The sequence below is a fragment of the Oreochromis aureus genome, linkage group 11, assembly GCF_013358895.1.
Source record: "Oreochromis aureus strain Israel breed Guangdong linkage group 11, ZZ_aureus, whole genome shotgun sequence".
In the NCBI taxonomy this organism is placed as follows: domain Eukaryota; kingdom Metazoa; phylum Chordata; class Actinopteri; order Cichliformes; family Cichlidae; genus Oreochromis; species Oreochromis aureus.
This window is the reverse complement of record NC_052952.1, coordinates 8,206,981-8,225,851: the sequence shown is the minus strand read 5'-3', so window position 1 is coordinate 8,225,851 and position 18,871 is coordinate 8,206,981. Positions and strand designations below refer to the sequence as shown.

General features: G+C 40.1%; 1 protein-coding gene across 1 annotated transcript in view; it reads right to left on the bottom strand.

The window, feature by feature from the left end:
- Positions 1-18,637, bottom strand: part of cdkal1 (CDK5 regulatory subunit associated protein 1-like 1) — a 244,967-nt gene extending 226,330 nt beyond the window's left edge. The window contains exons 1-3 of the mRNA XM_031751788.2: positions 18,484-18,637; positions 17,393-17,556; positions 15,234-15,346 (exon numbers count right to left, since the gene is read on the bottom strand). Of these exons, the coding sequence (XP_031607648.1) occupies positions 15,234-15,346; positions 17,393-17,550 (271 nt within the window). The 5' untranslated portion in view covers positions 17,551-17,556; positions 18,484-18,637. The remainder of the gene's footprint in view (positions 1-15,233; positions 15,347-17,392; positions 17,557-18,483) is intronic.
- Positions 18,638-18,871: the final 234 nt, after the last annotated feature.

Genomic DNA, 18,871 nt, shown 5'->3' with positions numbered 1-18,871 from the left:
CATACAACACACAAACTCTCATGGACACATTTTTCCCCCTTTTCACTCACAGGTAGCCAGTCCTTTCATTTCAGCAGGTGGCCTCGTACAAACATCCACACACAACAGCGCAGGTCACCCCTGCTTTCCATTTCAGCAGGTGGTCAGTGAGTAATGGCAGCTGATGGCTGAACATTGGACACTCAGACAGAAAGTGGGGGGCTATCTTCCAAAACAACACAAAAGGGCCAAAGTGAAGAGAAGGAGAAAGAATAACCTCAAAGGGGCCTTTGAAAAGTCATTTACTACATGTCCTTGAATGCCTAAAATGATTTCTTTGCTTTTTATCCATATGTCACCCACACTCTTTATCCACCCACACCAACAGCTTGGCACGCCACATTAATTACAAATGTCTTTCAAGCATTTCCTCCTTATGAAGGAAATTGCATTTGTTTTCCTTGCTGAGTCAAGATGACAAGGAAACCAAAGAGACTTTTTAGTCTTTCTCACTTCTAATTTGTCCCCCTCCTCTTTAAGCTTGTAACGTATTAGACAAGCTAATTATTCCGAAACAAAGAAAGCTACAATAAGTTGTCAAATGTCAAAGAATATAGATCGTCTGTCTTTAGTCCTTTTAGCTCTACTGCCAGAAAGCGAGACACAAAGTTGCACTGTTTGTCCTCCAAGAGAAGGAAGCTGTGTGACTACGCTGCACCAAGCAAATGAAGACGCTGACATTTTGAAACAATGACATTTTGAAATTGGGACAATTTCTGCTGCCAAATTATGTGAATAAAGCTCAGTTTGGACTTTGGTGAACCTAATTAACACATTGTTAGCTCTGTCTTATTGCAGTCACTGGCAATCAAACTACAGCTCTAAACCCCCCCCAAAAAATAAAAAATCGTCTTGCATTGCATCACAGTTATAGACAACAAACCCAATGAACAAATATGTACTCATTTCAGTTAGCTGAGTTTACCAAGTCAAATTTATTCTAGCTAAGGTGAATGCTCCCAGGCTTTAACAGCATGGCTGAAGGTGGTTAGTTATTAGCCATGTCTGGGTCCAAACTCCGCTTCAGGTCCTAAGTTATACAAAATAACATCACTGAGAGTTAAAAACTGTCCAAATTCTTTAATAAAATGATCAGTATGGTTTCTCTACCAGGTGTAACAATTAAGATTAACATCCAGGCGTCCGTGAAAACAGAATTTATGAAATTTAACAGAGTTAGAAGTTAGCAGGGAGTTAGCTCGCTAGTTTCCACCTAAACATAATATAGCATGTTCTGACTGAGGGTTAGGGTTAGGGTTAGTTTGGACCCCGAAGCAGGGTTCATACGTCATCACTTAAAGACCGGATTACCGATACTGCTCGATATCGATACAGATACCTACCTGATACGAACTTCTTTTGATATAACATAACAATCATCAGGGCCGATTCTAACACAGCATTGAGCTCACTCTGTGTTTCTATAAATAGTTCTAGCTTGCTCCTAGCAAATTATCCCAACAAGAGTACTCGTTATGTAACGTGTTTCGACAGTGGATGAAAGCAGCTGAATGGATAACATTTCTCTGTATACAAACTGGCTTTTTATCTGCAAAGAATTTCTCATAAATCTAGAAAAACGTCATCTTTAAATTTACTCTGTGTATGTTTGTGTTTCAGCAATAGCGGAGAGGCTGTAGCGCCATCACATTTAATCATCTGCTGTCCCTTTCATCATGAATGTTTCTGTTACAGATGCATGTAGCAAACCTCTGCGGATTTCACAGTTTTAGTGAAACTTGAAATCTTTTCAAAACTTAAGTTGGCAACAACCTGCGAGACTTTGCTTTCTTGTTTACCCTTACCCAACAATTGGAAATGAGCTTGATTGTGCTAGCAGCCTGCTATTCTCTGACGAAGCTGCAGCTGCTCGTCTAAGCGCTAATTAAGAACATGTGCGAAAACCAGCGTTCACACCGACCCGGGTCAATAACTACAGACTTCTTTTGATAATGATACCGTCTGTTATCATGACACGAGGTTAAGCCAGTCACAGTTTTAAGTTTAGTTTGGCAAATTTCATCAGCACTGGAGCCAGAGCGCTACACTGAAGAGGCTAGAATAACAGCCACCTTGATTAAGTAAGACACACTGCACTGCTTCAGTTTTAAAGAAAGGGGTTTTTTCTATTTTTTTTATTTTCCTGAGGGCTCCTGGTTTTTCCCTTAAGAAATTACCTTTTTAAATACAGCATACTGCATTTAACTCAATTTACATTAAATGTAGGAAATTCAGTACTTCTGAACACATCAGCAACTTCGTTATTACAGTGTTTTAGGAACTTGAAAGCATCAACTAATGTTAGATTAACTTAACATTACATGAATGCCACTTAGCCAGATGCTTATCAGTACTACAGTGCTGTATTAGTTCTCGCTGCCACCAGAAGTAATACAACACGACAACTCTGTACCATTTCCTCAGTATAGGCGGGTAGGGGACATGTCACCAAAAGTCAGCCTGTTACTGTAACTAAAGAAAATCATGAATAAAAGCAGCAAAAAGTACAATGATCACCGAGTTAAAACTTCTGTTTAGTGACGATTTAGCTCAACTATGTAGCAAATATAGGTTCAGAAAGTCAGAAGGAAAATAGCAGCCATGAGAGAGAGTAATGTGAAACAAAATAGTGATACGATATACCCCATGTATTCCTCGTGTGATACAGTACACTCTTTTTTTTGGTCTTTGGTTTTTAATATATTAGTTTAACTGAAAACGCAGTTTCCTCTTTGTAGTGCCACTCACAAAGAGGAAAGAGGGCAAACCACTCAGACAGATTCAGACAGTGTGTAGTGTATCCTTTGAACAGTTTTAGTAAAGTGGAGGACAAAGGAAGAAGAGGCAGATCTAAAAACACACACAAAAAAAAAAAAAAAAAAAACCAGCATGTACAGCAGATTAACAGTCATTGGAAGTCATGTCCTTAAAAAAACAAACCTGACACAAGACCTGAGGCCAGGACAGGTACAACAGTGAGAGTCTGGAGCCATCAGTAAAACACGCTGGAGGCTCTGTGATGGTTTGGGGCTGCATTTGGAGATCTCGTCAAACTTGACAGAGATAGATAAATCACAGCGCCCACTTACAGGTTTCCCAGCAGAACACAGAAATTCGATTTGGCCCAAGACTTTTGCACAATACTTTTAAAGATGAAATATGAAATTTAAACATCAAGCAGCTCTAGTTTGACTCAAAATCATAACTTCATGAGTCCTTGTAGAGGAGCTTAGCACGGAATGAGGGCAATGAGGAATAAGGCAGCGGTCCCTAGGGCTGTTCGATATAACGATATATATCGGATGACGATAGAAAAACGTCTATCGTTTCATTTTACGCTATTACGCTATGTTTGTTTCGTGGTGTCCAAAAATAAACTGTTTACGGCAATATTTTTTCATGGTTTTGATGGTCACTGTAGTGGCTATATTAATTTCCTAAAGTTTTCTCTTTCTCTTATTTAATATAACCACACTACAGACGGACAAGCGCTTGTTTTTATGCGTTGTCGTTAGCAACAATGACGGTAAAACCACCTCGTGTCCGCTTGTTTATTTTCCACATAAACCTTTCACAGTAAAGCTCAAGATCCTGTTGAGACTTTTCAAAATAAACTGAATCACGTGAAAGATGCAGAGTATTTACGGATGAGAAGCAAAAAAGAGCCGCCAGGTGCTAAAAAATAAACCTTAGACTCAAACGTTAGAACAGGCTTTTCCCCGCAGCACGCTGTGTAATAAATACTAACAAAGAAAACGGCGGCTGTTACAACTTGTCTAAAAATGTATCGTTTCATGCATCAGTTAAAACACTCGACTCCAGGTACGCGACACCCAGCTGGAAACACTTCACGCAAGTCGAGCTGCCCGAGATTCACAGAATTTACAGAAAATGTTACATTTTTGTGATTTATATCGTTATCGGACGATAGATGTCTTAATATCGGGATATGAGATTTTGGTCATATCGCACAGCCCTAGCGGTCCCCAACCTTTTTTGCGCCACGGACCAGTTTACGTCTGACAATATTTTCACAGACTGGCCTTTAAGATGTCGCGGATAAATACAACAAAATAAAGCCAGTACCAGTACCAAAAAAAGAAGATTTATTCATAACACACAGGAAAAGACCCAGGAAACCGAGCTAACGATAAAAACCCTGAAAACCAAAAATATCAGACCCGAGCCTCAACTCTCGCAGCCCAGTACCAAACAACCGGTCCGCGGCCCGGGGGTTGGGGACCGCTGGAATAAGGGAAGAAGAACAACATCCTACACTAATGCTATAATTTGTCAATAAAATTCATTACTAAAACATAGTAACAGCAACAATACATATGTACAGCTCACTAAAAACCACAATACAGTTTAAAAAAAAAAGATTTTAAACCTGGACAAGCAATGGGCAGCGGCACACACATACACCGATACCCAGTATACATGAATGATGAAATGTGTTGCTATAGAAAGAAAACTGCTCAAATACTCATCTGGATGGAGACTGTTGTCCTTTTAAAACACTGCTTAAAATGACTCTTAGTATCACATGGATCTGAACCATCAAACAAAGCTGAAACAGCCCATTACTGGTTTAATGCCCAGCTTCTCCGTAACTGTGGAGGATACATATGCATAATGGTCTGCTGTACTGTACATTTACAGCATAATGTGCAACATGGCAACCATATTCTTTTTACAGAACACCATCAACCACCAAATCTGCAGGTTGCAGTATAGCCATCCTCACATTAGTTACAAATCCCACACTCGTTTAGTTTAACTGTACTTTGCTTTGTACACATAGGTCATTCCACTGTTAAACTATTAAACTTAAAATCCTCCACAAGAAATACAAACACTCATGTATTTTATTTATATTGAAGTAGCCTAAAGAAGATTTAAGTCTTCTAGAAAAAGGAAACATTTTTGCTTAGTGTTAAAAAATTTATAAAGATGAAGAACAAACTATTATACTGAGCCAAGACTCACTATAATCTGACCATATTAACAGGAAGCAGTTTTATAAACAAAATTTCACACACACTGCCTAAGAACACACACATATTTGTATGTCCTATTATTACACATGAATTGGCAAGACTTGGGCAATAGAGGGTGGGTGCATACACCTAACTGGGAGCTGCCCAACATATCCACAGGCGTGCCATGTTTCCCATCGAGCAGCTCCAGTCGAGACATTAGGGGTTAAATGCCTTGTTAAATGGCACCCGATGGATGTCGTTCAAGGGGAGTGAAGGCTGTACTCCTGCAATTTCCCACACAGTGTGGGTGTGTTGGCCACAGAGCTGAACTGTCAGTCGTAGGCCAATAGATTTTTTTCTTTTAAGCCTAGGCCACCTTCAATGCCAGAAACCAACATCTCCCAGCTTTGATTTAAGGCTCAATACTATGGATGTTGAGCAAAATCTAGCCTCACCTCTCATCCCTTTTCCAGACAACCTCCTTTACTTGTCATTTTGCTAGTCTCCTTTCCTTTCTGCCCCTCCACCCCTACGCCTTTCCTCCAGCTCCTGCCTTATCCCATTACATCCCCTCCATGATATTCACATTATACCCCTTCAGGGTATTCACAATCCCTGTGGAATGCACGCGGTATTCCTGGTATAACATGGGGTTTACTTGGCTGGTTGGATTCTAAAGGGAATAGGTAATACACTTCCTTCCTCCACGGGGAAGTAGCAAAAGAAACTTCCTTCCAGCTTCTCAAGTCATTTGTCTCTCGTTCTCTTCATCAAGAAATGAAAGTGCAGGGACACAAATGACTGTGCAGATGGAGAACTGGAGCAGCTTTTCTTTTTGCTTCAATTCTTCTTCCTCTCCTACCTTTGAGGTTTAAGGCAACAAGGATGAAATATCACTGCCCTTTCAGAAATAAATTTGTTCTGTTTTTCCCCCCTCGGAGAAGCGAGGAGAGGTCTCTTTTCAGTCAAGTCCGATTGCTCTCCATGTTCCTTAATCATACACATGAGAAAGGTTTTCCAGCAATGAAGGAGATCTGATTCTCGGGAATGAGTTCCTAGAAGGAACATATTTGTTACCCTCCTGAAGTTTCTTTAATATGTAGGGATTTATTTTGCCCATTTACACAGCACATGCAGATTACTTTGTTTTAATATTTAACTTTTTTGAGAATAAAAATCTCCAAGACTGACACTGTGTTTTCCAAACCCCGTGACAATTTCTTGGCGCAATGAATGTTCTGCTCAGACGAGTTTACAATGCTATCAATATTCCATTCCTTAGAGTAATCACCGATTGACACCGAGCACTGATCCCCCCTTTTTCCCTCTGCCTATGCCGCTTTCCTTCTTTCTCCTCTATCCATAACTCCCTCAAGGGAATTTTAAGGTCTTTAATCCTAAGGCTTCTAAATGGTTACTTACTGGGTGCCGTCTACACATGGGTCACCTTGTAGGATCAACAAAACACACATGTGCATGCACGCACACGCACATGCACGCACAATGCTGGGATCACTCTAATCTTCTGATCTCTAAACGGTTACACCCGACTGCCTGGACTGATGGGTCTTTCTATCGCAACTTCAGACTAAAATCACAGCTCTGCAGACTGTGTGCGCCTTAGTAAATACATAAGAAATGAGAGGTAGGTGTTGCTTTACCGTTTCAATAGTTTTTCCTTGTTTACGTCAAATTGCATTACACAAAAATGAAATAAGGACAATTTCTAAACTTAGCAGATTAGTGCAAAGTGCTCTTTCAATTCAAGCGCACATGGTGTAGTTATTTTATTTTTTTACATGATTCAGACAATGAATAATTGTCTGCTTAAAACTTTTAAGGGTATTTCATTTATTATCCAGCAGGAATCTTTTCCCTCGCACTATATCTACAGCTGCCAGATACAATTTCGTATTTTCTTTCTGTAGCTTCTCTTTTTTTCCCACCCTCCCCTTACATCTCACCTGTCATCCCTGGTCATACAAACCGCTACACTCTGCATCTCTCTACTCCCCATTTCTGCAGATCTGCCAGATTCTAGCTCATTTCCCTGGCACCGTACTTGCCCTCCCTGCTCGCCTTCGCACTTCCAAACCGTCGCTTAGACTAATTCTGTCTTGAAGTGCCATCTACGTCTGCTGAGCCCCGCATCCCACCACCATCTTTCCTTCCCTGCGGACTCCTCCTCTCATCTTTCCTTACATTGCCTTCTCCTTCATTCTTTCACAGTCTCCTTCTCCCCTCTCTAAATCAGCGAAGCGAGCCGCGCAGCTACGCCACAGTGGAAAGACGGTGAGCGTACAGTGAGTTTTTCTCAGGCGTACAGACACCAGGCGAAAAGTCTAATCTTACAGAATGATGACTGTCGAAAACGCAACTGTCTCTCAGATACTTTCTCTGCACAACACCAATTCCCACCACGTCTGCAACTGTGTGTGAGAAGAGTAAATGTGCGTGCGAGCGGGCGGGCTGCGAGCGCCAATGTGTGTGTTTATGTGAGAGGTGGAGTCAGACAACATTGTAAGTTTCCATTGGCTATCATTTTACGGCGTGTAATGTTGCGTAGCGCGTAGGCAGCCAGTCAGAAGGTCCTCACACGCTCCGTTTTATGAATGAGACGGCACGTATGCGAGGAACACAGTCTCAGAGTGAGAATACTCTACGGTGATGTAATACAATCACACAGAGCAACAGAAGAGCTAGAAACACAAATGCAGTGTGAGCGCCATCAGAACATTGTTTCAGGGGTTTCAGCCAAAACATCCAAATACTACAACAATTTTTCCAAGGCTAAGCAAATGTTAAAGACCCTTAAGAGCAGTAAAAATACTAGATCTATATTTAAACAATTATTTTTTCAGCTACTATTGACTAAACACTTTTAAGTGCTTTACCTCAGTTGGAAAAAATACTTTTATTACTAAAAGCAGTATACACACAATGCTTCAATCTCAATTAACTGATATATATTTCACATTTTTTGACAATTACCTGGTCTGAAACAAGGCTTAATAAAGGAAAACAAAACCATTCTGTGACACTCACAGCATTTTCTATTCACGGCAGCACCTGTAATACCTGCTGATCAATTAAGTCCTCGTATCATTTTATCAAAGCAGCCCACACCCTCTCTCTGAAACCCATATCCTCTAACGTCTGTGTCCAAACCAGGAACTGAGAACGCCTCATTTGGCTGACATTGTGTACCCGGGAGTCATTTTGCCTAACCGGTATGTAAAATCCTAACTGAAGTGCTGTGTGCGCGGCTGGCTGGCAGAAAAGATATTGGGAGGGGAGGAGACCAGCCAAAAACAATCAAAATATCCTGGTGTGACTTTCCATGAAGGGTGTGTTTGTGCGTGTGCTTGTGTGTGTCTGCACACTCATGTGCGACCATAGATGCCTTCCTATGAAGTCACTATTTGGCACATTGCTCTTCTGCTCAAACGCCGTTCGTTGGTGTCGGTGTGCTAGCGTGGGTGAAGAGTGCCCCCTTTGGTTGTGCGCAGGAACAGCAAACGAGAACGAGCCATAATAAACCAGTACCAGCACTAAAACAAGTGCAAGACAATGAAAGCACAGGTAAACAACAGTGTCTTTCATTGATGCACACAACTTTTTTAAAAGGAGCAAAGAGAGCCATTGTTATTTGATCAGCACTATTTCTTTTATGTGTGCGTGTGCATTTATATAACTAGAATATGAGCGTGACCAAACAAATGAATGCCATGGCATATTATTTATCTCCACAGGTGGCAACCAAGTAATATGCTAATCTCAAATATGAATGTAACTGGTTAAATAAAAGAAGTTGCTATGAGTTGCACCTTTAAAGCACTGCATGTACAAGCTAACAGCATCTCCAGCTACAGATGAGGAGTGATTTTTCTCAACTAAACACAACCACAACATTCTGCATTAAGCCTTAACAGAGCAGCCTCTTGTTTATATGTTTATAATACAAGTGATAGAGAGCTGGCTTCATTTACTGCTTGCATATAATCATGTGTTGCTTTGAAGCTTTGAAAGTTACACATTTTAAAAGCATGAATGGGAAGAGAGTATGTTGGAAGGATGACCTCATCCTGATATTGTAGTGGTTCATTCTTACAACAAAAGGCTGCTACACAGGGAAAGGCTGCCACCTGTAGGCCAACACAAGAACTGCTACTATCTACTATAAAAGTGATGTCATAGTTTAAGAAAGAAAGTTAGAGAAGGGTAGGAAGGAGCGACAAGGGGGGGCACGGGGATGTGATGGAGAGAAAACAGGAAGGAAGGATGAGAGAGAGAGGGAGAGAAGGTGATGTCATATTTTCAGAGGCGCCGAGGCTCCTTTGTCCATACGCTTTCATTAAACTGCAGAGCGACGTGGTGGATTTGAACACACATACGCGCACACACTACCGAGGTAGTCGGGAATTTGTGATTTTATATACAACATTCAAACTCACAAACGATAATGTTCAGCCTGTCCTCATCTTGCATCTGGCCAACAGCGCCATGTTATTCACAAGCCTTTTCTATGTTAGTCATACTACACAATTCCACCTTTGATACACTCCTGACAATTTCATGCCATTGTAGAAGACTGCGCGTCATTCCATACAATACCATTCAGCACAATCGCCACCTCTACCAAGTGTAATCTCACCCGATTTTGTCCATGACCGTCCATTTCTCCTTCTAACAATCTCACACTGAAACGCAACGACTGACTGCAGATTTTAACTCCGAGAGGGACGGAGGGACGAGGACGGCAGGGAAAGAGAAAAGATACAGGAACGCAAACAAGACACGGATAAAAGCAGAGCTGTGGAGGACAGAAACCAAACTAAGCCTTTAGCATTAGCAGTAGGACTCTGACCTTTAACATACTTAGTTGAGAGAGAACAGAGTGAAAAAAGAATGAAGAAAAGCAGCGGTCGTACTCTGAGGCTTTATGAATGTAAGATAAAGGTATATTTTGGGCTACAGCATAGGGTAAAACTAACACCTTTTCCTCGCTGTGAATGGAAGAATTTCTCACCTTTTCTAACCTGTTATATATAAGACATGCAACTAACAAAGCCTGCATACACGTAATGATGGCCATCAGCATTTTTCCTATTATAGGGAACCTTTTACTGTTCCCTATTCTGAGCTCTGTTTGATGTGACTTGCATAAAGAAATTATTTTTACAATCTCACACACGTTCACATCGTTTCTATCTCCCTCTGACTACTGGAGTACATCTAGTCTATGGCTGTGGCCACATGTTTGTTAAGGTCAGCCGAGAGATGGCCTTTACATTGTGGAAATATTTGCATTATTCTGTCGCAGGGTTATAAGACGTATTTTTTCAGCTGCCAGGAATCTCTAAACGCATGCCCTCTCAGCAGGTAAATTTATGTGTGGCAATCATGCTGGAATAAAATATCATGTTTAGGGCTGTAGGAAGTTATAAGGACTGATTTACTAACATGGTGCACCAGCACAAACTTGGTTTTGCCATTAAAAATAAAAAAAATACTGTCTGTATTTACAGTGAGAAGACTGTAAGAGGTGGGAACTGAGACTTTTTGCGGCTGATCATGTTGCATATGCATTTCTGGGGGTTCCTTTCTCAAGGTGCTAAATATAGAAGGAGGAACAAAGAAATCAAGCGCACAGACTGATTTACTAATGATTGAGACACGTAGTTTCCCGCCAACTGCTCCGCTATTTATTTTAAAGAAATAATGTGTTTAGTGTATGGAAGCCCGTTTCCGCTACTAAAAAAAAAAATGTTTTTTTAAAAAGTATCCATAACTCAAAATTTCAAGTTATTTTCTTGAAATTTCGACTTAATGACTCGAAATTTTGAGAAAAGTAACTCGAAATTTCGAGTTAGCGATGCCAATCAGTAATCTACGTGAATGACGTCATTTCCTTGTTACCTGGAAGCTGAAGCCCTGAGCTACAAATGCTACAGCTAAGCTAACAGTCACAGCCAGTCATGAATGCTTTTTTCACTGTGGCTTCACAAATAATGAAATCCTTGTGTTATTAGCGGAATCACATGGCGTTAGTATCAGCAAACATCCTCTCAAAAAGCGCCAATTTGTTGCGATCCGGTTTTAAGTGAGCATTCCTCTGCGCCATATCCTTCCAGGTAATAAGAAAATGATGTCATTTACGTAGATTACTGATTGGCAGAGCTAATTCGAAATTTTGAGTTAGTGTTTAGTTCAAAATTTCGAGAAAATAACTCAAAATTTCGAGTTATTTTCTCGAAATAGTGTGTCTGCACACTCATGTGTGACCACACATTCTGACAGAAACAGCGGATACTTTTTTTAGTGGTGGAAACAGGCTTCCACAGGAAACAGCGCAACTTTTGTAAATCACGTGAAAAACGAACCACACCTATTGAGCACCATTTGGGGATCATGCTCACATGCACATGCCCATAAAGCAGGGCTCTAGACTAACTTTTTGCCATGGGCACAAAAGATAGACGCACTCAAATTTTTCAACCGCATCGCTTAACACCGCAGTTTTACATGTGCACTCTTTTGGGGGGGAAATTGCAGTCCATACAGACAATATTCATTTCTAAATTATTAACTAACAATCTTGTGCTTAAAGTGCTTTGTCAATATTGTAGAAAATGTTAAACTTAATCATCATCTTGGCTCCTCTGACGACCTGTTTGCTGCTGCCTGCTGCTGAAAGGCAGTGGGGGGAGGGGACACTTGGGCAGTGCATTTATTGCAGCATATAATGTGTTTTCTGGATACACTGCTGTTTTTTCAGCGTTCAAAGATTGATGGCACCGTGTCAGAGATGGCTATGAATTTCAGACGGATCAGTCCTTAACTTAACACAAAAGTTATCAATAGTTCTTTTCATCTTTTCTTATTACCCACAGCTACAGCCACTTCTGTCGGGCCTAGGCTGCTCACTAGGGCTGGGTATCATCACTGATTTCTATATTCCATTCGATTCCTGTTCTCAAAGTCCTGATTCGATTCAATTTAGCCTCAGACAGTCAGAAATATTATAATTCTGATCATTTATCAGTATTGATACATGTGAGACTACATCAGAATTGTGAACATCACAGCAGATGCCTTTGTGTCAAAGTAACTGAGAATAAAACAGAAAAACATGAAGGAGATTTTCCTGGTCTGGCGTTTTATAGCAGATAACCTTAAAAATATTCTGCAATATTCTGCAATTTTGCATAATTTTAAAAAGTTTAAATTTCTTCTGTATTGAACAACAGAAAAAAATAGGCTTTCTTGTCCGAGGTCATTTAAGCGACAGTAAACAGCGCTGTAAACAATGGTAGACTGGTGGGTAATAAGCAAATGAAAAATGCAGAAAACAGAGATTTGAGACAGGAAACTGTTCTTTAAGTACAGAGAGGGAGAGAGAGAGGGAGAGAGAGAGAGAGAGAGAGAGAGAGAGAGAGAGAGAGAGAGAGCTGTGCATGAAGTGTGATTTTTATCGTGGTGGAAGCAAAACAGCAAAAGTCAGAGGGAATTCATGACGACATTTATCAAATGTGAAGCTTAGTTTGCTGCTTTTGCTGCTGGCTCGGTGAATTTTGGTTGGAGAGACAAAACCTGCAGCTCAGAATCAGCGCAAAAAGACGCAAACACAGAGCGGACCCGACGCATCAGAATCGGTGAGCCCCGACGGCGTGTCCGTCTACGGGCCGTCGGGTGAGAAAGCCGAGAAGGACAAAGCTGATTCTGATGCATCGGGTCCGCTCTGTGTTTGCGTCTTTGTGTGGAATCCGTGTGCCTGCTCTCATTTGCTGTTTGGTGGTTGTTGAAATAGTTTTGTGAGCTTTAATCTGAGATTCTGGCATTTGTGGCAAAACACGGTTATATTTAAAAGTCAATTCAGGATTTAATGAATCGATATCGCTTTATTCAAGCTACTCACCTCTCTCTATCCACCTGCACTTTCAACTGGACCACGGCCAATCAGAGAGGTCCCGCCCCTGACTATCTTTGATTGGTTTAGTCCACGATAGGGGCATAATGTGTGTCTGTTGTTGACCACAGGGAGAGTTGCAGAGATTTTTTTTCTTTGTTACCCGAACAGTTGGTCGCACTGGTGCGACCAAATATTTTTTTTTAGTCGCACCATTGAAAAATTTGGTCGCATTTGCGACCAAATTGGTCACACTCTAGAGCCCTGCCTTAAAGTCTCTGGAGTCAAAAAACTATTCAGGCAAAAAAAAAAGTTAAAATGTAGTGAAACAGCAGCTTCACATCAAAGTACGGTGTCAGACAGAGAAAATGAACCTTAGTTTCAGCAGAGTAAACATACTCTGGGCACAAGCCGGGCAGACAAATGTATATGACAACATCAAACAAGAGTGCATCCTTTCTAAACGTATTCAACCATGCAAAATATATGCAAACAATAGAAGACAGACATTCAATTAACTTTCTTCTGACCCTCATGTGTATTTATATCCAATTTTCTCTCTTTTAGTGTTTAAAGTCTGCCTCACAGGCACATGCTCTGAATGATTTGAGCTATCTGCTGCGTAAGATTATTAAGGGTTTCGCTTTTCCAAACACGAACACTTCCTGCCCGGCCGCTGTGCAGCCGTGCTTTTAACAAAAGGAGGAGACAGAGAGAGACTTAACCCAGAGATTACAAAAATCTAATACCCATAACAGCAATATTTAACCTTATTACCAAAGAGTGTATTACATTACACCCTCTTGCATGTATATCTGCTGAGGACTTTAAGACAACCAGAGAAGCAACATGTGCTGTAATCAGATTCAGAGACAGGAGGATGTTACCCTTACAAAGGTCAAAGTGGGAATAGAAAACAACTGTCTGAATACAAACAAGTTTTCTCTACACTCTCTTCTGACTGCAGCCATTCCACTAAATTAAAAAAATCCCAAATTAAATTAGCACAGAAAGTCTAAAGCTTTAGTAGATGTGTGACAGGATCTGTTACGAAGTGAAGGGGCAGGTGAAAGACGACAAACTGAACAGAGACGCGTTACGTCAGCAAGGAGCAACGGACTGAGAAGAGAGAAATCAAGGGTCTGGCCTAGCAGATGAGGAGAAAACTATTGGCCCGTGGTCATGGGCTTACTGTGTCTTGCGTGTCATGTTGAATGAGTGGGTAGATCTGCATTTTTGAAGTGTGTGATTAATGTTGCTCTATGGCTGTGGAGACCCCACGGAGAGAAAGAAAAACGCCTAAGGGGTTTACTCCGTCTTCTTCATCTGTCTTGGTGTGTGTCTATTGAAACACACACACACAACAACACAAATACTCACACTGAACACATAATTAATCACACAAAGCCAGGCACAATCAATTTTCCTTGTGACAAACATGAGGTCACAAACATTCACCAGAGTATCATATTTAACCGACTACAATGCAACGCAAAACTCAGTGTCATATCACTCTCTGCGTTATCGTTTTCACCTGTGTTGGTTTATCACACCTGTGCACACTCGCAACGAAACCCTCCTGAAAGATGTCCCGTAATCTAGTACCGAACATGGCCAGCATCTTCATGCAAAACCGAAGAATGAAAGGCAGCATTCACTATATCAGTTTTTTCTAACAAGCTGTAACCATGTACGCTCTCGTCCATTTTCAGTCAGCTTAAAGCATGTAAATGACCGCTGTAATCATGGCGATGAGGAATAACAAAATACATCTGGTTCCTAAAGACTGGCAGACTGCAGACGTGAATTAAAATGCTTACACTGCACAGTTCATCCATAGGTGTTTTTGACAAGTTCAATTAAATGAAAAATAAAACTCACCAACCAGAATAACACTCAAGGTTCAGTGTACTTATAGAGCAAGACCGCCCTCTTGTGTTTAATAATAATATTGACATTAATCCCATAGACATTTAACAATAATAATGATATTTAAATGTTTTAAAGATTTTTGGTGGCCTTTTTTGGTTTTACTAGATAGCACAGTGGAGAATAAACAGAAAAGCAGAAGACAATCGTCTCCCATGGGTTGGAGCCCACCCGGAGCACTGCCCTGCTCAAGCTGCGAGCTAAACTGGCACCCATAATAATTCCATATTTACCACTGTAGCTGTTCATCCATTTATCTTTTGTCTAAATATAAAATACATCCAATATTTCTATTGTAACATTATGGTATAGGCAGCTTCCTGTTGGTACTGTTGACTTCAAATCAACAGAATTAATACAACATAATTTCTTACCAGTCATCTTGTATCCGCTGGCAGCCAGCTGCCCAGCCATGTACTCCCCATCTGAGTTGTTATGACTGCAGCCCCATGTTTTCATCCAGATCTTTTGGGTACCAGGGATCAAACTAAAAATATACACAAGAAATATGTCCATTATAAATCATCCTGATGTGCAAAAATCGATGTCTAAACCAAACATTATGTCACAAATACGGAATAAAACTGACCGGCTGACAAAAGACTGTCTATTGTAAATTTGCTTTATTACCCATGTGTGTTGGAGGAAGTACAAAGGTGCTTTTAGACCAGCTGCTGTCAAGTTGTTAACTAAATATCACGAGTAAATATCAAACCACCCTGATAAGGTGGCTTTCCGATTCAGTGGGATCTTGTGTAGTGCATTTGTGGCTTGGAAGCTTCTAAGGTTTTTGGTATAGCTGATGTATGCTATTGGTGTCATTTTCCCTGTTAGATAAGAAATGCAAAAATTAAGACAACATGAACATGGAACAGCAGAGTGCAGCATGTACAGCGACTGTAATTTAGTTTTCCCCAGCACAGCCATGTAGAATGGACACATGCTTAACATGACTATGGGATTTTTCTAATATATCTGATTACTGAAAAAAAAAAAAAAATTATACATATATATGAAATATTAGCATAAAACTAATCAGAAGAAAACAGTTTGCAGTTAAATAAACCCCATAATTTCATCTTAGTTTTTTAAGTAGTGGAAGAAACAATTCAGTTATAAAAACAACTAGAAATGTAGTTGAAGAAACAAACACTCTTTCAAACACTTCAGGAATTTCAATTAAAAACATCACTCACTTGGAAAACTAAGTAAACACCTTCAGAAATCCCCAAAATTGCGAGCTTCCAGATTATATACTGGTGACCAGAAACCTCTCACACAGGGTACAATCGATAGAACAATCAAGAGAACACTGGTAAAAATGCTGGAAATGGAAAACTTTTGGTTTAAGAATGTTTTGTTGAACAAGATGCTTGGAGTCATTTAGAAATAGTGTCCAAATAGTTTGCTTAGCGCTGTAACTTTTACACAACTCTAAAAAGTGTCAGCAACACATGCAGCTGAGTTGTGATTAATAGAGCAGTGTCTTGATTTAAGTTGCTAAACACTTTGTGAAATACAGTCATTTTCTTTGTTGCTAAAGTGTTTGGGATCATCATTCCAAGTTTCATAGCTCTAATATGAGAGGGATTTGCCTCTGAAGGATTCGACAAGCTTAAACCAAGATGTTCAAATGTATGTAATGATTTATGTGTAACTTTTGAGAACTCATGAGCGCGTGTTTCAATCCACACACAAATGCAAAGCAATTTGGCTTCGCAGATAAGATAATTCTCTCTTTCAAAAAGCTTTCAGTGCGTATAAATGTCTAAAACTAAACGTAGTATCCCTCTTGCTCACAAAACCTTAAATGTGTGTGCACGAATAGCCTGATCTCACATGGAGTTTTGAGACTAATTTCACAGATCAATAAACATGAGATGTATTCAAGTCCCAGTGTGAAACTGGGACATCTGTGCTTCCACTGTATACCTACATTTCTTTCTTTTTTGTTTCTTTCTCTAAATAAAGAGAACAGATTGTCACCACTATACTCCAAAACATAATCTATATTTCAGCCTACATTTGTGGATCTGTGCAAAGCTGGCAACATGAAATTTTTCTCAAAACCCCAAATGGGCAGGTACGAAAAAGCATTAGAGCCACATGAAGAAAAAACATTATTGGTCATTTTGAGAAAATGTCCAAATGTGGCAATTAAAGTTATTGTTTCAAGAAAAACTGCCATGGCTGCTACACCCTCTACAAAATGCCAGTGGTTATCGGTGGTTAAATCATAAAGAGGATGTATGTTGAATGTGTGTTAGGCTTGAATTCCACAACTATAATCTCCACATGGAAGTGGGCTCAAAAATTTTAGTGCACTGATGTTAAGAGATGGGTGGACAATTATTAAAAACCATCTAAAAGACGTTATTGCTTCTAACATGAAGCCAAAAATACACTTTTTTGACTGACAAAAATATCTACTGATACATTTTTTTAAATACATGGTTAAATTTTTTATTTTTAAGCCAACAATTTCCCTTTTTTCCCTCCATGGCATTAACATAATATCAAACACTGGACACACCTGTCAGCTTGAAGCTCCTCATCGCTCAGGAGCTCTTTCTTCTTCCTTGACCTTGGTATGATACTTTTTCTAGCAGACTGTCTTTCATGAGGAGTGGGGTCACTAGAAGACACCATGTCCTCGATGTCTTCCATCAGAGAGTCACAAGAAGACGGCATGATGATCTGGAAATTAAGCAAAGCTTTAGTCAGCTTTTTTGGAGTAACATAAAAATATAAAGTGGCAGAATCCCTTTAAGAAAGCTCCATGCTTCACTGCTGCCTGCAGACTCCCCTTCGTTTAGCAGATTTCCAGATTTTTACTCATAAAGTCGGAGTACCTGCAAAATTCTTGGTATGGTTTTGTGGACACTTTGTTTTGTTCCTAAACTGTTTTGCGCAATGGTTCAAGATTTGGAGATGAAACCTCTTCAGCAATATTATGGCTGACTCTTCCTCAGTCTCACTCTTTGTACCTTGTACTGTTTTTTCATTAGTACCCGTTTTAAGGTTTTAGGAATGCAAAGGTTACATGTGCAGGAACAGCACTGGCATTTGCAAAATAAGCATGATTATTAGAAGGATTCATAGATAAAGAAAAATGCAGTGTGCAAATTATGGATTAAATTATTACCAAAAAAACTAGCAATACATGATCTTCATGACCAGTGAGTGCGACATCCTGAAGTACAGTAACTCTATCTACTGATGCACATGTATTAATTACCGTTACATTCTCTTAAAATGTGTTGATCACGATAAGTAGATGAAAAGCTGCATGGCTGGAGATACAAGCTATGCAGAATATGCGCACACATCACTTAAACGCTTACTGGGTTGAAGTTTTACAAGTTTTATAAAACAGATCACGTTTCACACTTATGAGCTAGTTTTAGTTTACCCTAAACGAGGGTTTACAAAGGGAGGCTAACATTAACGTAAATTTAAACATTTAAAATGCTTCATTTGACACTTATTTATCCCTCTTCATTGGTTTTACTGGTTAACAAGCGCAGGATAGCGTTTATCTTGGCTAGCCTCATTGGCTAGCTAGTACCCACGTGTCTCTTATTCTGAGCAGACAGTCGTAATAAAAACATTAAAGTTTCTTACCTTAGTCGCACTGTAGTTGTAGCCTTCAGATAAACTCGAATGCCGAGGGCAATATGCTTTAAAAAGGTACACGATGCTTATTTACGCCACCAAAACAGTCACCACAGCGCTCAGACCGCCATACTTGTCTGTAAGTACGGAAGGTAAATAGGGACAAACTGTATAAGCGCGCGTTTTTCTCAAGTAGTGACTGAATAAGTTCAGACCAACTGAATACGGGTATGATTCAGTGTCATGTGTGGAAAACACTACATATACGGTCACCAGCCACTTCATTAGGTATATAGGTTCAGCTGCTCATTTAAATGGTAAATGGGCTGATTCTCATACAGCGCTATTCTATTCTGAAAAGCACTTTATACAACTTGCTTCCTTCACCCATTCCCAC